This window comes from Mustelus asterias, chromosome 19, assembly GCF_964213995.1.
Source record: "Mustelus asterias chromosome 19, sMusAst1.hap1.1, whole genome shotgun sequence".
NCBI classification, from domain to species: domain Eukaryota; kingdom Metazoa; phylum Chordata; class Chondrichthyes; order Carcharhiniformes; family Triakidae; genus Mustelus; species Mustelus asterias.
Window position 1 is genome coordinate 61993663 of NC_135819.1, and position 24082 is coordinate 62017744.

The following is a 24082-nucleotide window of genomic DNA, read 5'->3' on the forward strand; positions in this document are numbered from 1 at the left end:
CTGAGGTGGTGGAGGCTACCTCGCTGAATATGTTTAAAGCGCGGATGGATGGATTCCTGATCGGTAAGGGAATTAAGGGTTATGGGGATCAGGCGGGTAAGTTGTACTGATCCACGTCAGATCAGCCATGATCTTATTGAATGGCGGGGCAGGCTCGAGGGGCTAGATGGCCTACTCCTGCTCCTATTTCTTATGTTCTTATGTTCTTATGAACAGCATTGTACTCTCTGTAATGAAAATAGCATATTTGTAATATTCTCATTACTGTATTCAAGCACCTCAGAGTGCATCTTGATCTCTGAAGAGAATGTGAATATCATTGTATTTTCCTGTTATGACAATTTGAAATATTGTGTACTGTTTTTCAATTATTTTACAAATAAACTATATTTTTGCAAAATAAAAATTAGAGTAAGAGTAGGCAAGATGATGTCAGAACTGTATAAAACAATTGATTGGCCACACCTATTGTACTGTCTCAACTTGTGGTCACATTACAGGAAAAAATGTGATTGCACTGAACTGAAAAGTTTTAGCTACAAGATTATATTGGGTGGGGTTGTTTACTTTGGAACAGAGATGGTTGTAATGGTGCATGCAGGGTGTGGGAACAAATAACATAGAGATGCCACACGAGAGTTGGACAAGAGACAGCAAACTGGTTTGTTGCAGAGATGTTCACTGTACAGGGTTAAGATCTGGACTGCCTGCAAGCCCCGATGATGTCGGGGCCATGCCACAATACTAATTATCTCAAATACATAACATTCCTCCCCTTTACTTCCAGGCCACAATGACAAATTACTAAGGTGTCTCTAAATGGCATCAACAATGCTCTATACACGTTAGGCTATGCAACATGACTATATACAACACAATCAATAGGAAAAGTGATCTGGAGGACGCCGATTCCTCGCTGGTTGTATATGTCATTCAGAAATTTGGCTGTGTCTGACCCTAGACCACATTCTCAGGAACTTCTGTAGATATTCCTTTCCTTGAAAGGGTCTCAGTATCGGCCAAGATGGGAAAGTTAGCAATAAAGTCATCTGTTGTTTCGGACTCAACTGATTCATCTGTTGTAACAGGTCCAACACCTCGGCCTTTTGGCTAAGATCAAGTGTAGTATCGACATGCTGTACTTGGTTGAAGTCATTAGGTTACATTTTAGTTTCATTTTTAAAAGCGGCATCTCGGTTTTTGGCTAAGATGCAAATGAGATCAAGCCTTGTAGGAGGAGCTATGCCTACTCCAACCAGTTTGGATCATGTAGATCAAGCCCAAGACAGGAGGTGAGAGCCCTGTCTTGTCAGCTTGGATCGGGAATGTCTCAACTTGTTGAGACTCTGAATTGGACTTGATTTGATTGAATTGGAATAAAAAATTTTTAAAAAACAGGTCCAACATCAGGAGCTAGAGATTGAGATTCATTGCAAGGTGATTCTGACAAAACGCTGTACGAAGCTAGCAACTGATCAGCATGGCATCTCCAAATCAGTTCATCCTTGGTTTGAAAGTGTAAAAGATGGGACTAATTAGAGCCAAGGTAATTGTAGGTACCCACTTTTCATTTGCAGTATAGCTACACGCCAACGCTCATTCTCCTTGGTGAGACAAGCATTGTTTAGCACTCACTTGTCACCTGGCAAATTGGAATTGTTGGTTTCGCTCTACTATCGCTAATGTTTCTTGGGATATTGAAAGATCAAAGGTCGTTCTCAGCTTCCTCTTCATGAGTAGGGCAGCACGGTGGCACAGTGGTTAGCACTGTTGCCTCACAGCTCAGGGACCTGGCTTCAATTCAGGCTGTGGGTGATGTCTGTGTGGAGCTTGCACATTCTCCCAGTGTCTTCGAGGGTTTCCTACGGGTGCTCCGGTTTCCTCCCACAGTCCAAAGATGTGCAAGTTAGGTGGATTGGCCATGCTAAATTCCCCCTTAGTGCCCCAAAGTGTGTAGGTTAGATGGATTAGACAAGGGAAACGTGTGGGGTTACAGTGATAGGGCAGGGGAGAGGGCCTGTGAAAGATGCTCTGTCAGAGAGTCAGTGCAGACAGGATTAACTGAATGGCCACTTCTGCACTGTATTCTATGATTCTATGAGTAACAATATGAGTGAACTCTTGTGGTCGCATGTGTAGTAGTTCTGTAGGATGCCAAAAAATTATTAAGATGTTGGGTTAGCGATCCTTGGTCTCAAAATGCTCTTGTTTAGTGGAGCAGAAACAGCAAACAGGTTTATTGCTGAGATGTTCACTGTACAGGGTTAATATCTGGACTGCTCACAAGCCGCCAGAAGGCCCGATGATGTCTCTTGTGATTGTTCTCTTAAAGGGACTGTACCACAACACTGAGAGGAGAGTGTAATAAGAGGGCACCAGGGCAGAGTCAGCAGCACTTTGAGGGGAGTGCGAGAGGCGGACTTCAAGGATTTAGGCTAGTGGTAGAGTAGTGCAATACTGCATATAGAGTGGTACCTGGACTGTTGTTTCAGAATAGTTTTTAGTGAGAATCTAATACTTGGGACCATCTAGTTAGCTGTAAATTAATTTAATAGAAATTTATTTTTAATTAAATAGATGTTAGAGGGTAAAAATGGCAGTCAGTGGGGTAGTATGCTTCACTTGCGGAATGTGGGAAATCAGAGGCAGTTCGAACATCCCTTATGACTACATCTGCAGGAAGTGTGTCCAATTGCAGCAGTAGTAATAGGGGACTCTATAGTCAGGGGCAGAGTTAGGTGTTTCTGTGGCCACAAAGGAGTGTTGCCTCCCTAGTACCAGGGTCAAGGATATCTCTGAGCAGGTGCAGGACATTCTCAAAAGAGAGGGCGAGCAGCCAGAGGTCGTGGTACACATTGGTACTAACGACATAGTAAGAAGTCTCACAACACCAGGTTAAAGTCCAACAGGTTTATTTGGTAGCAAATACCATAAGCTTTCGGAGCACAGCTCCTTCGTCAGATGGGGTGGATATCTGTTCTCCAACAGTGCACAGAGACACAGAAATCAAGTTACAGAATACTAATTAGAATGCAAATCTCTACAGCCAGCCAGGTCTTAAAGGTACAGATAATGTGGGTGAAGGGAGCATTCAACACAGGTTAAAGAGATGTGTATTGTCTCCAGACAGAACAGCTAGTGAGATTCTACAAGCCCAGGAGGCAAGCTGTGGGGGTTACTGATAATGTGACATAAATCCAACATCCCGGTTTAGGCCGTCCTCATGTGTGCGGAACTTGGCTATCAGAAACTGATCTTTGTTCTGTAACTCTCCCCAACACCCTACCATTAACTGAGTAAGTCCTGCCATGGTTCAATCTACCAAAATGCATCACCTCGCATTTGTCCAAATTAAACTCCATCTGCCATTCGTCAGCCACTGGCCCAATTGATCAAGATCTCGTTGCAATCGAAGATAACTTTCTTCACTGTCCACTATGCCAGCAATCCTGGTGTCATCTGCAAACTCATTAACCATGCTTCCTATATTCTCATCCAAATCATTAATATAAATGACAAATAACAGTGGACCCAGCACTGTTCCCTGAGGCACACCGCTGGTCACAGGCCTCCAGTTTGAAAAACAACCCTCTGCAATCACCCTCTGGCTTCTGTCAAGAAGCCAATTTTGAATCATAGAAATCATAGAATCATAGAAACCCTACAGTGCAGAAGGAGGCCATTCGGCCCATCGAGTCTGCACCGACCACAATCCCACCCAGGCCCTACCCCCACATATTTTACCCACTAATCCCTCTAACCTACGCATCCCAGGACTCTAAGGGGCAATTTTTTTTTTTAACCTGGCTAATCAACCTAACCCGCACATCTTTGGATCATTGGGCTACCTCACTCTGGATCCTGAGAGATTTAACCTTATGCAACAACCTACCATGCGGTACCTTGTGGACATGTGGATCATTGGGATGTCTTCTAGGGCAGATGGGACCTGTACAAGGATGGGTTGCACCTAACTGGAGGGGCACCAATATACTGGCAGGGAAGTTTGCCAGCGTCAGTTGGGATGGTTTAAACTCATGTGGTGGGGGGGGGGGGAGAGAGAGAGAGAGAATCAGAGCAGTAGGTCAACAAATGAAATGACCGAGGAGGAGTTAGAGACTAAGGCCAGTAAGGCTAAGAGGAAGAACAGAAAAGGAGGTTAATGAACTTGGCGGGACTGGTGATCTGAAATGTATTTGTTTTAACGTGAAGAGTATGACAGGCAAGGCAGATGAATTTAGAGCCTGGATTAGAACATATAACTATGATGTTGTAGCTATCACAGAGACTTGGTTGAGAGAGGGACAAGGCTGGGAGCTTAATGTTCCAGGATTTAGATGTTTCAGACATGTTAGCTGTTCTCCATGACAGCAGAGGTGGGGGGAATTGTGTTACTGATTAGGGAGAAAATCACAGCTGTACTGAGGGAGGACACCTTGGAGGGCTCATCTAGCAAGGCCGTATGGGTAGAGCTCAGGAATAGGAAGAGTGCAATCACTTTGATGGGGTTGTACCACAGGCCTCCCAACAGCCAGCAGGAGATAGAGAAACAGATGTGTGGACGATTATGGAAAAATGTAAACATAACAGGGTTGTTGTGGATTTTAACTTCCCCCTATATTGACTGGGACTCCCTTAGTGCTAGGGGCTTGGATGGGGAGGAATTTGTTAGGTACGTTCAGAAGGATTTCTTGAAGCAACATGTAAATAGTCCAACTAGGGAGGGGCCATACTAGACCTGGTATTGAGAAATGAGCCCGGTCAGGTGATCGAAGTTTCAGTGGGGGGCATTTCAGGAACAGTGATCATAATTCTGTAAGCTTTAAGTTATTTGTGGATAAGAATAAGAGTAGTCCTCCGGTGAAAGTACTATATTGGAGAAGACTCACTATGACAATATTAGGCAAGAACTGGAGAATGTAGATTGGAGGCAGCTGTTTGAGGACAAATCCACATCCGTCAAGTGAGAATCTTTCAAAGGCCAGTTGATTAGAGCTCAGGACCAGCATATTACGGTGAAAATAAAGGATAAGGATGGCAAGATTCGGGGACCTTGGATGACAAGAGAAATTGTGAGCTTAATCAAAAAGGAAAAGGAGGCATACATAAGGTTTAAGAAACTGAAGACAGACAGTGCCCTTGAAGAATATAAAGAAAGCAGGAAAGAACTTAAACAAGGAGTTAGGAGGGCTAAAAGGGGCCATGAAATGTCCTTGGTAAACAGAATGAAGGAAAATCCCAAGGCATTTTATACGTATATAAGGAGCAAGAGGGCAGCTAGAGAAAAGATAGGTCCACTCAAAGACAAAAGGGGTAAGTTTATGCGTGGAGCCGGAGAACGTTGGTGAGGTCCTTAACAAATACTTTGCATTGGTATTCACAAAGGAGAAGGACATGGTGGATGGCGAGTCTAGAGAGGGGTACGTTGATGTAAAAATGGTGGTGTTGGGTGAAAAGTATTAAGGTAGACAAGTCCCTGGGACGTGATGGGATTTATCCCAGAATACTGAGGGAGGAAATTGCTGGGGCCTTGTACAAAATTTTTGTATCCTCTTTAGTCACAAGAGAGGTCCCAGAGGACTGGAGAATAGCCAATATTGCTTCTTTGTTCAAGAAGAGCCACAGGGATAAACTGGGAAATTGAAGGCCAGTGAGCCTTACGTCAGTGGAAGGGAAATTATTGAAGAGAATTCTTCGGACAGGAGCTACGCATATTTGGAAAAATATGGACTTATTAGCGATAGGCATCATGACTTTGTGCAGGGGAGGTTGTGTTTCACAAACTTGATTGAGTTTCTTGAGGAAGTGACAAAAATGATTAAATGATTGATGAGGACAGGGCAATAGATGTTGTCCACATGATCTTTAGCAAGGCCTTTGACAAGGTCCCTCATGGCAGGCTGACACAGAAGGTGAAGTCACATGGGATCCACGATGAACTGATGAGATGGGTACAGCACTGACTTGGTCATAGAAGACAGAGAATAGTGGTGGAAAGGTGTTTTTCTGACTGGAGATCTGTGATCAGTGGTGTTCCACACTTTGATGACGACACGAAGATACAGGGTGGAGGACTGCTAGAGGATACAGCAGGATATAGATAGACTGAAAACTTGGATGGAGAAATGGCAGATAGAAATTAATCTGGAAAAATGTGAGGTGATGCATTTTGGAAGGTCTAATGCAGAAGGGAAGTATACAGTAAATGGCAGAACCCTTAGAAGCATTAACATGCAGAGGGATCTAGGCATATAGATCCACAGTTCCCTGAAAGTGAATAAGGTGGTCAAGAAGGTATATGGCATGCTTGTCTTCATCAGCAGGGGCACAGAGTATACAAATTGGCAAGTCATGTTGCAGCTGTACAATTTTGGTTAAGCCACATTTGGAATGTTGCGTACAGTTCTGATCGCTACATTACCAGAAGAATGTGGAGACTTTGGAGAGGATACAGACAAGGTTTACCAGGACGTTGCCTGATCTGGAGGCTATTAGCTATGAAGAGAGACTGGACAAACTTGGTTTGTTTTCACTTGAACGTTGGCGGCTGAAGGGCGATCTGATAAAAGTTTATAAAATTATGAGAGGCATGGATAGAATCTTTTTCCCGGGACAGAAATGTCAATTACTAGGGGACAATGTTCAAGGTACAAGGTGATGTGAGAGGCAGTTTTTCTTTTCACACAGAGGGTGATAAGCATCTGGAATGTGCTTCCAGAGGAGGTGGTAGAAGCAGATACAATAGCTTAATGTTTAAGAGGCATCTTGACAGATATATGAATAGGCAGGGTATAAGAACATAAGAAATAGGAGCAGGAGTAGGCCATCTGGTCCTTCGAGCCTGCCCCGCCATTCAACAAGATCATGGCTGATCTGAAGCGAATCAGTTCCACTTACCCGCGTGCTCCCCATAACCCCTAATTCCCTTATCGATCAGAAAACTATCTACCCGTGATTTAAACATATTCAACGAGGAAGCCTCCACCACTTCAAATGGGCAGAGAATTCCAGAGATTCACTACCCTCTGAGAGATAGAGGGAAAATGTCTTTAGTTTAGAAAGGCGACATGTGTTGACACAGGCTTGGTGGCCAAAGAGCCTGTTCCTGTGCTGTACTGTTCTTTGTTATCTTTATTAACACTATAATGACCTCAAATATATAACAGTGGCGGAGGAGAGATTTAACAGCTTTATAAAATTCTGAGGGGGTGAAATAAAAAGGACCAATTCCCCTCATCAGGGAGGCCAATAAGCAGGGGCATAAATTTAAAGTAATTGGTAGAATGATTTAAGGGAAAATCAACAGAAATTTTTCCACCCAGAGAGTGGTGAGGGTCTGGAACTCCTACCTGGAAAAGTGTGGTAGAAGCAGAAACACTTATCGCATTTTAAAAATACTTGGATATGTACTCAAAGTGCCGTAAACTACATGGCCATGGACTGAGGGCTGGAAAGTAGGACTAGGCTGTGTTTGTTCAGTAGGAACTCTTCAAAATGGAGCGAATGAAACAACAACAAAACTTACTCCAACTTATCAAATAAAGAGTTTAATAAAGAAACATTACTCCAAACTTGGGGCCTCGCCCTGGGCCACTCCAAGCTCCCCAAAATTCTACATAGTTCCTTATTTATAGTGAATCAGTTGGTCAGCTGACTATTCCATCACTCTGTGATTAGTTCCATGTTTTACTGGGTCAGCTGACCCTTACATCTTGTTCCCATTGGTCACATTACATCCAATACAAATTTGTCACTGGTTACATTCTAACAGGCTGGATGGCTCTTTTTATGTGCCTGACACAGGCGCAATGGGCTAATTGGCCTTATTCTGTGTTATAAATTTCTACATTTCTTAATCCAAAGTTGGCGGATTGTTTTCTGATAAATTGCCCAAGACAGAATCCCCTAATCTCAATATTCTTTTACACACCAGAGGACAGTTCACTATTCAAATCCTGCTTACAAAATAGATTTGTTAACATTCAGGAGAGGAAAAAAGTGCTTCCATGCATTCCTGGCAAACCAGTGGGTACTGAAGACTCTTGTGTCAAAGAAACAGTCCAAATTTTCTGGGCTTCCCTACCTGCTGCTGCCGGTTGGGGTATTTCTCCATGCTGGCTTTGAAGAATGGCCACTGATCATAAGTGTAGTCATACATCCACTCACAGAAATGGTTCCCAATATCAAAACCCCTGCAAAAACACAAAGTAGTATCAGTATCTGGTTGAACCAGATACCCATCCCACCCTCAAATGCCAATTAGGTACCAATCATGTCCCCAACCAGTCCCTCTCTCAGCTCATCCCTCACTCCTCCCCTTGCCCCATTCTTCCAACCCCAAACGATAAACTCCCAGAAATGGCCATTACCTGTAGTTATAACTGCTGTACTCAAAATCAATCAGCATCAGTTTCTCTGTGGATGAGGGGTCTTGGCCAGCCAAATAGAGAATGTTACCTGGAAAAGAAACTATTGCTCATCAACAACAGTGGAAAGAAAGATTCAGACAAAGACAGACAGGAGGGAGGGGGTAGCATTCCATGAGAGGATGTGTGAGAGCATCGCAGCAAATAAGTAAGGTTGAAGGGTTGGGAGAATTTGGGGTGCAGTATCAGCAAGGGAGTGGGCCAAAGTGCAGGAGTGTGAACAAAAGCAAGCTCAAGCCCAGGGAGACAGGCAGACAGAAAAAGCAACGTCAGCAAGATACATAGGCAGCACAACAGTCAGCTGTGCAGGTGAGCCATTTTATCCCATATCTCAGTTAATTTCATTTATCATCACAGGCAAAACAAGTAAATCCTCAAATCTAAAAGAGAATGCTTTGAGATGAGTAATTTCAGAAAATGCAAGAGACTATTGTGGATATTAGGTTTTTATTATCAATTGATAGTGCATTTGAAGGGGAAAGATGCAATTGTGCTCGTTTGGTCTACACTATCAGGGAGGACCATCTATGCACTCAGCTCATTCTTCCAGACACAGCCAGAGTTACCATCACTGCAATTTCCAACAGATGACTCATGGAGTTATATTGGGAGGTGTGGAGCCAAAAGGGTCAGTAGTTTTCTGACCAAGTGCAATCTTTCGGGGACAGCAAATTAAGAGGTCACCTCAGATTTTATAGGGTGTTGTGCCCCAGTCCAATGGAGATCAGTATCCGCCTGGAGAAACCTGTAAGTAAACTGCTGAGGGCCAGACTAATGGATCAGCAGTGAGGCACTGCAGCTGTCATTAGCACCCATCAGTTATTGTAATATTCTATGCAGATGGCCATCACGGTTATCCATCTCTACTCATCGGCCAACACAGCTTTACTGTTTGCTGCCCATGAGCTCATCAACAGCCTGAAAGTATTGAGGCTCTGACTCCCAATGTGAGCTGCCTCCTTCATACACAGCCCTGTTCTATTGACCTCTGCTGGACAGGCCAACAAAGCAGGGTCTCATGGCACGCAGTTCAACCTTTCTAACTGACATTTAAATTACCTCAATTGTTGTTAGAGAAGTTTCAAATAATCAGGGATTTAAGACACTGATAAAACTACTAGCACCAAGTGAAATGACTCCAGATCAGACTTGCAGCCTAACAGAGGTACTGTCTGCATAAAGACACATATAATCACAGTAAGAAGTTTGAATAAGTATTTTTGATTTAAACATGTATTTTGAAATGTATTTCAGGTGTGTTTTTAAAATGATCTGTGCACTTTAACCAAAAGCAGGCTGCCCAACAGCATGATGGCAAGACATTAGTGAGACAAACCACATTCTTTGGAACAACGAAACCACAGAATGTGTATATTCTTATCAGCATAAGTTACAGACAGTATGGCTTCCCAAAGCCATAGTATGAATAGAGCTGTTCAGTTTGTGCTGATAAGACAGTGCTTCTCAGACACGAGAATATCAACTGTCTGACTTGACCAATTAACATAATTGAGAGTTGATGAGAACAGAACCTTTGAACCCTGTAGTTAGACGCAGGGTTTGCGAGGCAACAGGGAGAAAAAGCATCCGAATTCTATGGATCACTGAAATACCATGATGTCAGAGGGTAGAATGTAATTGGTCATGGTATATGACAACTGTCAACAATGATTGATTTGTACTAATGATGACTGGATAATTAATGGGAAGGTGGGAAAAGCGAACTTGAAAATGGATAATTGTCTTGTCTGATGTATTGCAACTTCAGAGTGGTATTGGAATGCTCAGGGCCAAAAGAACCCCCAACAATTGTCTACCCAGTGATGCTGGGCAGGTAGCAACTATACCAAAACTATGCTCGCTGAATGTTTCCAGTAGCACAGCATTAAATACTGTTTAATGGTCTGCACAATAACTGCAGGAATATGGACAAGGGGCAGGAGTAGAGTGATTCATGCACCTCTGTTGCAGTGTCAACTTATTGCACAGCTCAAGTTCAAATGCAACAGCTCCCAACTTCTTATTCCCTGACGCTTGCATCTGAATCCTTCATAAGTAGTTTCCAAAACTAAATCAACTACAGCATTAAAAATGTGCACTGCGGAATCAAGGATGGGGCTGGTGCAAGAGGAAGCATGATTCACAGGTGGCAAGATCCTTCTTGAAATCCGGCTGTTTGTTGAGGTCTGGAGAGAGGTTAATGTACATCAAGCAAGCTTTAAACATACCTGGAGTGCAGTTGCAAAGAGAGAACTTCGAAAGTCTAGCTGGAAAGGGTTATATTTAGATTCCTTCCTGCCGGTTGGAATTTACTGTGTGTGCTCAGCGGGGGAGGGGCCGTGGATCTTAGCTCTGTCTGCAAACTCTGTTCTTTTTTCACCCAAGAAAGAGTGAATTAAAGTGGGAAGCAGGAGCCACTGATGTCCTGCTGCAAATTGCAAGCTGCTATTTCTACTTTTGGATTGCTTTTTTTGCAGCTAGAGCTCAATGAAAGGCATGTTGGGACTTACAGTTCAGCCGGGAACCATCCTGTAGTTTTTTCACTCAGTCAAGTGTGAATTGGTTTAGGGTGGGGAGGCAGCCCAGGGAAGAACTCCTGTGTCATAAAAACTGTAACAGTCAGAAATCAACCTGGTTATACTGTGCTGTTTCTTTTTTCACCCAACCAAGGGTGAATTAAAATGAGGGAGAAGGGTTGCAACTTGCAGCTCAAATGGGAACCCTTTGCTGCTTCTGTTCACCCAGTTAAGGTGAAGTAAGATGAAAAGCAATCCATGTAAGAACTCTGGTAGATCGAACAGTGAGACAGCTTGATACGTGGACCAAGAAACAGCGCTCCATTCTGGAGGAAATGGGTAAGCCCACAGGCGCTGTGACTGACAAAATGACAGGAGGCAAACTAAAATCGAAGAGTGGCACGCTCCCCTGGAGGGATCCTTGAACAGAGCATACTGAGTGAAAAGACAGGGGGGGCCATGCAAAGATTGGACAGTAAGTTGGTCCAGTGGGCCACTGAGTTGCAGGCCAAGATAGACAAGCTGAGAGGGGAATTTGGATCATCTGTTAAATCTCTCCAAGGTGTCACCGTCGCCCATGAGAACCGCTTGAAGGAGCTTGAGGACTCGGAGGCATTTAGTGGAAACACTATCTCTGAGCTGAAGAGCCAAGTTATTCATTTGATATCGGAGGCTAAGTCCCTAAGGGAGAACAGTGATGAGATGGAAGACAAAGCTAAAGACGAAATAACATCCGTCTGGTAGACTTCCAGAGAGAATCGAGAGCCCAAATATCACAGATTTTGTCGCCCGGCTATTGAAGAATGTGCTGGAACTTGAGGATGAGCCGCTTCTGGATCACGCAGAGTGTGTTACGGGCAAAGTCCAGACCGGGAGAAGCTCTTCGGCCCATTGTTGCACGAATACATTACACCTCAGCACGAGACAGAATCCTGCAGCAAGCAGCACAGGCTCCCACTCGGAGGTACCTGGAAAATAAGCTGTTGATATTTCCAGATTTTACCCTGGTGGTGGCAAGGAGAAGGGTGGCCTTCGGTGATGTCAAACGACTTCTGCATGACTGTCCTGGGGTCAGGTTTGGGCTGCGCTTTCCAGCTTGCTTGAGGATTACTCTCAACAAGTTCATGGATCGGGCGGCGCCGACAAAATTTATGGAGCAGACATTTGAATCGGGTGACCGCACGGCGGATGTAAACTGATATTTGTTTTTTATGAACCTGCATGCTATACCCGGATTGAAATATGTCGGCCAGGAAACGGTAATGGGTTTTGCGACTGTTAGGTTAAGTGTTTGATATTTCTACAGACCTTTTTAGATTATAGCACCTGTGACCGCGATGGGAATGGAGGTGGAGATCGTGCCCCATGTGGAGTGCTGTGAAGGCGCCGCGATAACGAGGTGTTGGAGGCACAGGTGCCCTGTTTGGGAGGGCGCGTGCGGGGGTGGGAGAGGGGATGCTGTGTTTGCGGGTTTGGTCTATGTGGGTGTTTTTGTGTCTTTGCTTTATCTTTTTGTCGCTGTGGGTGTGGCTTGGCCTCTTTCAAGCCCACCCTCTCTTTCTCGTGGTTGGTTCCCTGCGGCCGGTGGGGAGAGTGGGAAGTGAGACCCTAGGGTGTGGCATCTGCCGTTGTCAGCAGTTGGGGGGGGAGACTCTCCAGTGAGGACGGATACCAGGCTACTGTTAGGAATGTGGGATGCTGGTTAGGAGGTCCTTACGCTCCGACCTTGGAGCGATCAAGTTCACTAGCTGGAATGTCAGGGGATTAAATCATCCGGTTAAGCACAGCAAGATAATTCAACATCTTCGACAACTGGGTACCCAAACTGCATTCCTCCAAGAGGAATGCCACTGGCACTCAGGCCAGTGGACTATTTTAGGCTCCGTAGAGGACGAGGGTGGGGGGGTCAATGCTTTCACTCAACTTTTCACACCAAGGTGCAGGGGGCGGCAATCCTCATCCACAAATCCTTACCCTTGGTAGTAGCCAATGTCATTTCTGACTCAAATGGCGGATATGTCATTGTCACGGGTAAATTATATGAGATGCCCCTGGTGTTAGTCAATGTGTATGCTCCAAACTGGTACTGTGAAAACTTTTACCGGTCATTTCTCACGATACTTCCAGATTTGAATTCACATCGGTTGATACTGGGCGGAGATTTCAACTGTTGGTTGAATCCTACCCTGGACCGTTCCTCCCCCAGGACTGCTGTGTCTTCCAAGTCGGCAGAAATTATTAAATCATTTCTCACAGAATATGCGGTGTCGGACCCATGCAGGTTTCTTAACCCCACTAGTAGGGAATATTCTTTTTTTTCTACCTGTCCACCCAACGTATTCACGTATAGATTAATTTTTCGTCGATAATAAGTTGCTCCCAGCTGTGTGCTCATGCTTCTACAAAACCATTGTAATCTCGGACCATGTTCCCTTGACAATGGACTTGGTAGTGGGGTGGAGCGTGGGTCCCCGTATGCCTTGGCGATTTAATACTTGTCTGCTCTCTGATGATGAATTTGTTAGATTTCTGTTAACCCAGATCGATGATTTCTTAGAGTTTAATGGTGCTCCAGGAGTCTCGGCAGCTACCTTATGGGAGACATTGAAGGCTTATTTAAGGGGCCAGATCAGATCTTATTCAGCACATGAGGCGAAGCAGAGAGGTAGGAGGTTATCGGAATTGCTGGGGCATATCGCCCAAGTTGATGCTGCGTACGCTGTGGGGCCGTCCCCAGAGGTGTATAAAGAACGTTTACTACTATAGGCGGAGTTTGAGACTTTGTCCTCACGTTAAGCAGAAGAGATGCTGTTCTAATTATACACACTATGAGCATGGGGACAAGGCAAGCAAGCTACCAGCTCATCAGCTGCACCAATTCTCCACCAAAATTCTAATACCACAAATGCAAACTCTGAATGGGGTCTCTACTGATCCACAGCAAATAAATAAACTGTTTAGAGACTTTTACTCAACCCTCTATAGCTCGGAGACTACCGCCAATGAGGCGGATTTTCAGGAGTTCTTTGGGGCACTGAATCTCCCCGTGGTGGACAGGGGAGAGGCCGCAGCACTGGAGAAACCAATCGACGTTGAAGAAATTGTTAGGGCGGCCAGAACTATGCAGAGTGGGAAATGTTCAGGACCAGATGGGTACCACATCGAATTCTACAAAAACATTTATGGATAGGTTGGCTTCTTTGCTACTGCGCATGATCAATGAATCATATGAGAACCACGCTTTCCCACAGACTTTGAGACAAGCGACAATTTCGCTTATCCTTAAAAAGAATAAGGACCTGCAAATCTGCAGCTCGTATAGACTGATCTCATTGCTGAAAGTGGATCTCAAACTGATCTCTAAGATTCTGGCCATTCGCTTGGAGGACATTCTGCCCTCTGTCATCTCGCCTGACCAGACTGTGTTCATTAAAAATAGACATATGTATTCAAATATTCGGCAGCTGTTTAACACCTCCAAGCTACCAGAGATGTTAATCTTGTTGGACACTGAAAATGCACTGGATCGTGTGGAATGGGATTGTTTATTTTACGCTCTCGGGAGGTTTAGGTTTAGCCCAAAACTCATCTCCTGGATCAAAATACTGTACTCCGCCCCTCTAGCCTCGGTCCGGACGAACGATGTGCATTCAGCTTTTTTCCCTTTGTCCGGGGCACTAGGCAAAGATGCCCCCTCTCCCCCATTATTTGCCATTGCTACTGAACCTCTTGCTGCGGCTTTTCGCAACAGCAAACGAGTGGTGGGGATTGGTTGGGTGGGAATCGAGTAGAGAGTATCACTGTATGCAGACGATCTACTATTGTATGTTGGCGACCCGTCCAACTCAATTCCCAAAGTCTTATCAATCCTGGATAGGTTTGGTCGCATTTCGGGGTACAAGCTTAACTTGAATAAAAGTGAGCTCCTTCCTTTGAATGCAGCGGCTCGTAGTCTCCCGCTCCACACCCTGCCTTTCAAGATTGTCACTAGACAGTTTACTTACTTGGGAGTGCAAGTGACTAGCAAATTTAGTGGGCTCTTTGGAGCTAACTTTGCTCCACTCATGGGGCGGATGGAACAGGACCTCAAACGTTGGTCCATCCTCCCGTTATCGTTAGCGGACCGCATCAATGCAGTGAAGATGAACATACTACCTAAGTTTTTATATCTTTTTCAGTGCATCCCGGTGTTCATCCCCAAATCCTTTTTTCACAGATTTGATTGGCTCACTTCAAGCTTTGTCTGGAATAGGAAAAACCCAAGAATGCAGAGGACAGTCTTGCAAAGCCCTAAACGGGAGGGGGATATGGGGTTGCCCAATTTTCTATTTTATTATTGGGCAGCCAATATGAGAGTGGTAGTGTGTTGGGTGCAGAGAGAGAGGCAACGGGAGGTTCCTTGTTGGCTGCAGTTAGAATCCTCCTCCTGTGCTCCATCTTCCCTGGCTGCCTTGATATGTTCCCCAGTAAATGGTTCCTCCTCTCAGTATACTAGGAGTGCACTTGTCAAGTCAACTCTTAGAATTTGGACGCAATTTAGACGCCACTTTGGGTTTCAGGCCTGGTCGCTGGCCTCCCCAGTATCAGCTAACCACTTTTTTCCTCCTGGGCGGCACGGTAGCACAGTGGTTAGCACTGCTGCTTCACAGCTCCAGGGTCCCGGGTTCGATTCCCGGCTCGGGTCACTGTCTGTGTGGAGTTTGCACATTCTCCTCGTGTCTGCGTGGGTTTCCTCCGGGCGCTCCGGTTTCCTCCCACAGTCCAAAGATGTGCGGGTTAGGTTGATTGGCCAGGTTAAAAATTGTCCCTTAGAGTCCTGGGATGCGTAGGTTAGAGGGATTAGCGGGTAAAATATGTGGGGGTAGGGCCTGGGTGGGATTGTGGTCGGTGCAGACTCGATGGGCCGAATGGCCTCCTTCTGCACTGTAGGGTTTCTATGTTTCTATGTCTGTTTTGGGTGGTGTCTTCAATATATGGGTCAAGCACGGGATCAGAACATTCTGGGACTTGTACGTGGATGGCGTGTTTGCATCATTCTAGCAGGTGGTGGATAAGTTTCTTTACCTGCAACACACTTTTTCAGCTATTTGCAAATTCGAGACTTTGCGCAGAGGGCTGACCCCAATTTCCGAAGCTCCCACCTCGTGCCTCCATTGACATCTTCTTAGTGCCTTCTATCACTATGCGTGGTATCATTTCTGTTCTTTATTCTCAAATTCTGTCCCAACAAAACTCTCTATCAGGGGTTAAATCTTTATGGGAACAAGATCTGGGGGAGGAGTTCTTGGAGGAGGATTGGGACATGGTGCTGCATCGAGTACACTCCTCCTCAGTATGCGCCAAGCTGGGTGTGATACAATGTAAACTCCTGCACAGAGCATATCTAACTAGAGTTAGACGCTCTAGAATGTATCCAGGCACAAACCCCATTTGTGAACAGTGCTGGCAAGTTCCCACCACCCTCTTACATATGCTCTGGGCTTGCCCATCACTGTATAACTACTGGACATCGATATTTGAGACAATTGCGGCAACACAAGATCAAGACACAAGTGCATCCCCCTAGGCTGCCCTGTTTGGGGTCGTGCCTTTAAATCCGCCGTTGGCGAAATTCCAAGCGGATTTTCTAGCTTTCACTACACTCCTGGCAAGGCAATTAATCCTGTTTAGGTGGAAATCAGGTGCACCCCCGGCCGCACTCAAAGTGGGTGAAGGAGGTGGTAGATACCATTAAGCTGGAGGAGATGAGGTGCATGCTACATGGGTCCACTGCTGGGATCTGTAAGACCTGGTAACCATTTATAGCACATGTTGGGACACTGCAGTTGGAGCCGGGTGAGTAGATACCCGATAACCCCCGGACCCCGAGTGCTCCCAACAGAACCTCCCCTCCCCCGATTGGTGGACACACCCTGGCCCTTTACCCGAGTACATCCGCCCACCCTGCCGAGGTGTGAGGACCAACACGAGAACTTTTCTCTTTTCCCACTCACTCTCTTTCTTCTCTCTCCCTCGCTGTCTTTCTTTTCTCAGTTCACTAGTTTATAGCCTGGGCCTCATGGGCGCTCAGTTGGTTCTCCAGCGGCATTCCTCTGCCTTTTTATTTTTGTATTATCACCGTCATTACCGGTGCAATTAGACGGGACTTGGGCGGGGAGGATGCGGGGGTACCAGGGGCTCATCCCCCGGCCATGGGGAGCCCTGTGCCCAGTCGTGCTGGAGTGTACACGCGAGCACGGCGTGGATCTGTACCTGTGTTTGCTTGCTATGTAAAATATAAGAAAATTTTCAATAAACATAAATAAAGGTGCAATGCAATTCACTAAATTAATATAAAGAGATGGGGAAAAACCAGGAAAATGAAAGTGTGCCAGGGCTTGAGATTTAACCTTGCAGACTTCAGGAGGTCAGAAGCTCACACTCATTTTGCTGTGTTCAGGGAGGTTGTACCACAGGCTGTCGACAAGCCTTCTGCCACCTTAAACACTATAAGCATTGCATGCAACATGAAGGTGATCGGATTCATGGTCGCAGCTTGTTATCCTGGTACAACATCACAGCTAGTGAATTAATTTTGAAGTTTCATCACCTCTAAATCTCATGAGAGACTGAACCTATGTCCCTCATCTTCATTGGTAGTCTGAACATCAAACAACGGCGCAATCCCTTTAAAAGCATCAAGTTCATTTTGATTGTACAAGCATCCACACCACCCGATCCACCACAGCTCTGGTCTGGTGTGAATCTCTCTCCTTCCAGGAGAATGTTGTTACATTTAAGTCTGAATTGCCCTGTACAAACCGGCAGAGAATTGAAGCTCCTTGGCTAAAGTTAGAAGAGGCATCCTGTGTGGATACTTCCATAATCCACAGGACAGTGGCCACAGAAATCTGCTCCCACCTCTGCCATTTAAAGCAAAGACCATGAGTGTATTTATTCCAGTTTCTCCTTACCTTCCTGAACATCATTGTGGCAAAAAACTACAGGTGACCAAGTGGCTTCTAGCAGTGACCTGCAAGGAATACAAATCCTAAAAGTTAGAAACAAGGTACAGTAACAGAGAGAAAAAGTATTTCAGAACCAGTATAAATGTATCTCCTTCCCAACACAAAAACCAAAGTTCCCATCAATTAACAGGGCAGTTTCAAGCTGCACATTATCCGATCTAATGGTCCAACACAAAGGGGAGATACAATAACTATTTAATTCTTACCTTAAATTTGCTAACTCTGCTGGCAGGTTGAAACTCTTCAGCTTGTTGAACTTTTTCACATGGGTCTCTCTGGTGAATGTCAGCCCCATTATCTGCTTGAGATACCTTCATTACAAAGGAAGAAGAATGATTATTTTCAGGAAAATAGTAAATCTGGCTAGATTTATAAAATTAAAGCATTTTTTCAAATATGAAGGAAGTGAACATTTAGTTGACACAATGTTAGAAGACAGAGGCGAAAGCTGCCCATGTGTCTGCTTTTTGGAGAAAGGAAAGGCTGAGATACAGATAGAGGAATTAATGACAAGTTACGTCTTTAGTGACAACAGTTAGATTGCAGGTTGGGGGGTTAAGAGTTATACTGTACTATGGGCAGTCTCTCGTTTATTTAACAGTTTCATGGTGGTTGGAGGAGCATCAGTCAAATGCAAATAGTAGGGAGAAACTCCTATCAAAACCCTCCCACCCCCAAGATGAAAGTCTGTCTTAGTGCATCACTAGGTGCAGGAAGAGAATTGGAATTGGACAGGCAGGGCTGAGGACACTTCAACCAAGATCTCTGATGTCCATTGCCTTCTAGTAAACAGCATCGCCTAGTGGTGAGCTTTAAGAATGCAGCAGACGTTCAAATAAGCACATTTAGAGCAGCTAATAAGTCACTGAGGGTGCATTCTTTGGGTGGGTGGGTTGAGGTGGGGGGGGGGGGGGGGGGGGGGCGCTGTGGTAGCACTTCAGTTAACCAGACACAGAATAGGTGCAAGCTGCTCTGGCATTGTTATATTCACAGAGTGTTGTGATCATACATTTTTAAAAATTCAGTTGGTCTCTCATTACATTACACACAGGGAGTCAAGATCAAAGTTAATTTCTCAATTACAGCAGGGTTAAAAAGCAGGGAGATGATGAGGTGTGGGATTACAAAGAAAAGGATAATTTCATACAAGGAATAGTTTAGGTGGGAGGAGGGGAATGATCCCTGACTAGTAGAAATGAATTATTAACAAGTAGAAGTTCAGGGTTAGTACTGCAAGCACAGGACTGTTTCACATTAACTGTTATTAGAATATGGGATCATTTCCGTAAGTAGCTGCTGGAACTGTGTTTCTTGCAGTAACTGAAAGGAAGTAGAAACACACACTATGGGAAATTTATGAAAGGTTTTAGGGTAAAAATTGGAAAATGGACACATGGTGCAGGTTAGGAAGGATAGACTTCATAGGGATACCTATAGCTACAAGAGTAGGATGACAGGAGATTGGGATTGAGACCTGTACCTCATAGCAGTAGAGAGGAAATAGGTCTGAGTGAGGACAACAGCTCATGTGAGCGCATTTTGTAACAATATCCTGGATTAACAGGATAGCAAAGTGAGTGTCAAGGTGCACTGAGAGACAGACAGCAAATTGGCCATTTTTAAACGCTCTGGATAATTCAACAGCCTATCCTCGATCTCCATTCCATCCCACCCCACAGAATCTCATCATTGTACCTGTCTATAGTCTCAAACAGCCACTTTGGTTCTTTGTTGAAGGGCATGACCATTCCATGGAATCGAGACATCTTCACAGCAATCTCTGCAGAAAAATCCGGAAACGCCAACTCTTCAGTCAGCAGCCGACGGCTCTGGTCACAGACATATGCTAGTTAAACATTTGTAGTCTTTTAGCCTGTCCTTAACAAAGGAGCTTTTCTCCAAAACCCAACATCTGACATTCCTCTGGGATGTTTGAGTATAAACTGGGCTGGCAGTGATGGTGGTGACAAAGCAAATTTGCACTTTACCTTCTGCCAGACCACCATTAGCAGAGCCAGTACCACCAGACCCAGTGCACAGTAGGTTACTGCTGCTCCAAGATGCACAGGTCTAGTTGATGATGGCAAGCAGCTCGATTCAGCATAGAGAAAACCAACCTCTTGCATTTGTGCCAATTAAATGGATAATTTAATTTCACTTTCATTATCCTAAGCTCAACACTTCCACCAGAATAGGCTGCCTTTCAATAAACGAAGAACGCCTTTCCACCATTCCAAGTGTAATCAGCAGTCAACTAGGTAAATTCATCAAATAATAGATCATTAGACTGGCTGCATGAGGACATCTCAATCAGAAAAGCACTACAGATACTCTAGCTAGTACCTACGTCACTGGGCTGCAGGGGGATCTGGGAGGAGGGAAAAACCTGCCAGGCTCTCACTCCAAACCACTGTCCAATAACAGAATAGTGTGGACACCAACTGAGATGGGGTTGATTTCCTCAGGATACCAGAAGATGGCCTGGCCCATGTGTCTGTAGCCCAGTAATAGTTTTGTCTCTTCAGGATGAGAGGAAATATCAGGATTGGTGGGGGGAGGGTTAAGGGTGGAGGAGTAAAAGGATAAACGAGTTCTGCAAAGTAACTATGTAGTCGTATTATAAAGCATGGGACAAACCTCTCAGATCTGCAGCAAAAGGATTATTGTCTCTAATAGCACTCCAGTGCCAATGATTTACATCATGGGGAGGGTTGAGGAACAGAGGGACCTAGGAGTACAAGTACATAGTTCGTTGAAAGCGGGGTCACACGTAGACAGAGTGGTGAAGGCGGCATTTAGCATACTGGCCTTCATCAGTCAGGGCACGGAGTATAGGAGGTGGGACATTATGTTACAGTTGTACAAGTCGTTTGTGAGGCTGCACTTGGAGTATTATGTACATTTTGGTCACCCAGTTATAGGAAAGACATTGATAAACTGGAAAGGTGCAAAGAAGATTTACAAGGATGTAGCCAGGACTAGTAGACCCGAGTTATAGGGAGCAGTTAGCCAGACTAGGGCTCTATTCCTTGGAACATAGGAGAATGAGGAGTGACCTTATTGAGGTGTATAAAATCATGAGGGCAATGGATAGGATGAACACACAGACTTTTCCCCAGGGTTGGGGGAACTGAAAACTGGAAGGCATAGGTTTAAGGTGAGAGGGGAAAGATTTAAAAGGAAACTGAGGGGCAACTTCTTCACGCAGAGGGTGGTGCGTATATGGAATGAGCTGCCAAAGATAAAGTGGTTGAGGCAGGTTCAATGGCAATATTTAAAAAGCATTTGGATAAGTACATGGATGGGAATGGATTAGAAGGATATGGGACAAACGTAGGCAATTGGGACTAGCTGGGACAGCACCATGTCGGCGTGGGCTGGTTGGGCCGAAGGGCCTGTTTCTGTGTTGTATTGCTCTATGACTCTATGTGCAGATTAGGTGGATTGGCCATGCTAAATTGTCCCTTAAGTGTTCAAAGATGTGCAGGGGTGGATTGGCAATGATCAATGTGTCGGATTACAGGGATAGGACGGGGGGAGTTGGCCTGAGTAGAGTGATCTTTTGGAGAATCAGTGCAGATGGGCTGAATGGCCTCCTTTTGTCCTGTAGGGATTCTATGGAAATTGTGCACAAATTAATCTGGACATACAAGGTAGCCCTCAAGAATTGGTTAGTAATCCATAGCAAGTACCTGACACTCATATTGCCAATGCCTTCAACCAGAAATATTTCATGAGACAGTATAGCAAACAGGGCAACAGATGGCTTTGATCCACTATCCTGCAGAGCTCTGAAACCCAGCTGTGCTGCAAGATGTCAAATGAGCACACTGCAAGATGGACACAGCCCACTAGGCACTGATCACCATCATCAAGAGCGATAAGGAAGCAGACCAGTTCCATTCACAATGGAGCATGGCCAGGTATACCAACATCAATGCAGTCACCAATCTCAATGACATCCGTGTTTAGCAAGCCCAATGGCATGTTTGTTTACCAAAGCCTCTGATATACAAGGACATTCCCAAAGGACAATTAATGAAGTGTGCATAATCCACGCACATCATTGAAACAAAAAGCAGAAAATGCTGAAAAATCTCAGCAGGTCTGGCAGCATCTGTGGAGAGAGAAACAGAGTTAATGTTTCATGTCCATACGGCTCTTCTTCACGGACTCTTTCTCTCTCCACAGATGCTGCCAGACCCACTGAGTTTTGCAGCAATTTCTGTTTTTATTACAGATTTTGCCTGTGTTGTACATTGTTGAGAAACAGTTTCAGAGCAATGAGAAATTCAGCCCACAATGTGACATTGAAGAGAAGTAAAGTTCATACTGGAATGTACTGCTCCAGGCGCCCCTGTGGAAACACTCCATATAGTCTTGGTCCCAAGGCACGTTCTGCCAAAACAGCAAACATCACGCTCTCTAATATTAGAGAATCCACACCCTGCACAAGGACAAAAATAAGTCAGATTTACGGTCACACCAATAGCAAAAAAAGCAGCAAAAATGTTAGCAGTATCAACTTTTGTTTAATAAAAACAAAAAAAATGCAGGAAATACTCTCCTCAGATGCTGCCTGACCTGCTGAACATTTCCAGCAGTGTGTTCTTTATTTCATATTTCCAGCATCTGCTGCACTATGTTTTTTTTGGTTATTGCAAATGCTTTCCAGTTGTTATTTTTAGCCACATCACATCTCTGGATATAGTCAGGCCCAGCAACTTGTTGTTGCAACTATACAGGGCCTTGGTGAGGCCACACCGAGAGTAGTGTGTGCAGTTTTGGCCTCCTTTTCTGAAGAAGGATGTTCTTGCTCTCGAGGGAGTGCAGCGAAGGTTTACCAGGCTGATTCCAGGGATGGCGGGACTGATGTGAGGAGAGATTGACCAGGTTAGGATTGTTTTCGCTGGAGTTCAGACGAATGAGGGGGGATCTCATAGAGACTTATAAAATTCTAACAGGACCAGACGGGTAGATGCAGGGAGGATATTCCCGATGGTGAGGTAGTCCAGAACCAGGGGTCACAGTCTGAGGATTTAGGGTAGACCATTTAGGACGGAGGTGAGGAGACGTTTCTTCACCCAAAGAGTGGTGAGCCTGTGGAATTCATTACCACAGGAAGTAGTTGATGCCAAAATATTGAATGTCTTCAAGAGGCAGCTAGATATAGCACTTGGGGCTAAGGGGATCAAAGGTTATGGGGAAAAAATAGGATTAGGCTATTGAGTTGGATGATCAGCCATGATCGTAATGAATGGCGGAGTAGGCTCAAAGGACCAAATGGCCTTCTCCTGCTCCTATGTTTCTATTACATTCAGTTTCAGCAGTCCTAGGCTCTGGAAAGAAAAACAAAAAATAATTCCTATTCACAGACTACCGAGGACTACACATGGATAGACATTATGTGAAGAAGGGGGAGGACAGAGGGGGGTCCACCATGAGTGAGATCTTGATTTGCATAGTCCTTTAATATGAAGATTGGCCACTTAAGCAAGCTACATGAAAATATGGTGACCACAGAACCTGCATGTTAGAGGTCCATAGCTTTAGGAGGCTCATATGCTCAAAGAAAGGAACTTCAGAATTGCACAATTTACATAAATGTTCCTATACACAAGACAAGTACTCCCAGGGCAGGTATACCACAGTCCAGATACAGAGTAAAGCTCTTTCTAAACCGCTCCATCAAACACTCCCAGGGCAGGTACAGCACAGGCTAGAAGGAATAAAGCTCCCAGAAGATCACCTTCAATGCTCATGGTCAGTTATTCTGGCTGAATTAAACAACTAGAGGGCTAAAATTGGAAATCATATTGGATTGAGAGTTCAGCAGATCAAACCCTAACCCAAGTCTTTAAAAAATGAGATAAATGTAATATGCTTGCAAAGGAGAAACAGGTCCAGCTAGTTGTGAAGTGAAAGTATGTTTACACATATGGCACCATCTAGGTGTGTTTATTAATTTTAAAGGAGGGCAGCTGGTTTACACTTTGTGGCAAAGCTGTGCACAGTCTGTTTTAGTGACAAAAACAGACTTTCTGGTGTTGAGGGTTAGAGGTGATAAAAAGTAACTGGTGGGCTGTAGAAAGCTGATCTCACTCTAAATCCATCTCATTTATTCATGCATTTA

At 44.8% G+C, this 24082-nt stretch overlaps 1 protein-coding gene across 1 annotated transcript in view; it reads right to left on the reverse strand.

Moving 5' to 3' along the window:
- Positions 1-24082, reverse strand: part of chkb (choline kinase beta) — a 63607-nt gene that overhangs the window by 16020 nt on the left and 23505 nt on the right. Inside the window, exons 3-8 of the mRNA XM_078235708.1 lie at positions 22283-22396; positions 19645-19778; positions 18156-18260; positions 17896-17954; positions 8370-8457; positions 8084-8192 (exon numbers count right to left, since the gene is read on the reverse strand). Of these exons, the coding sequence (XP_078091834.1) occupies positions 8084-8192; positions 8370-8457; positions 17896-17954; positions 18156-18260; positions 19645-19778; positions 22283-22396 (609 nt within the window). The remainder of the gene's footprint in view (positions 1-8083; positions 8193-8369; positions 8458-17895; positions 17955-18155; positions 18261-19644; positions 19779-22282; positions 22397-24082) is intronic.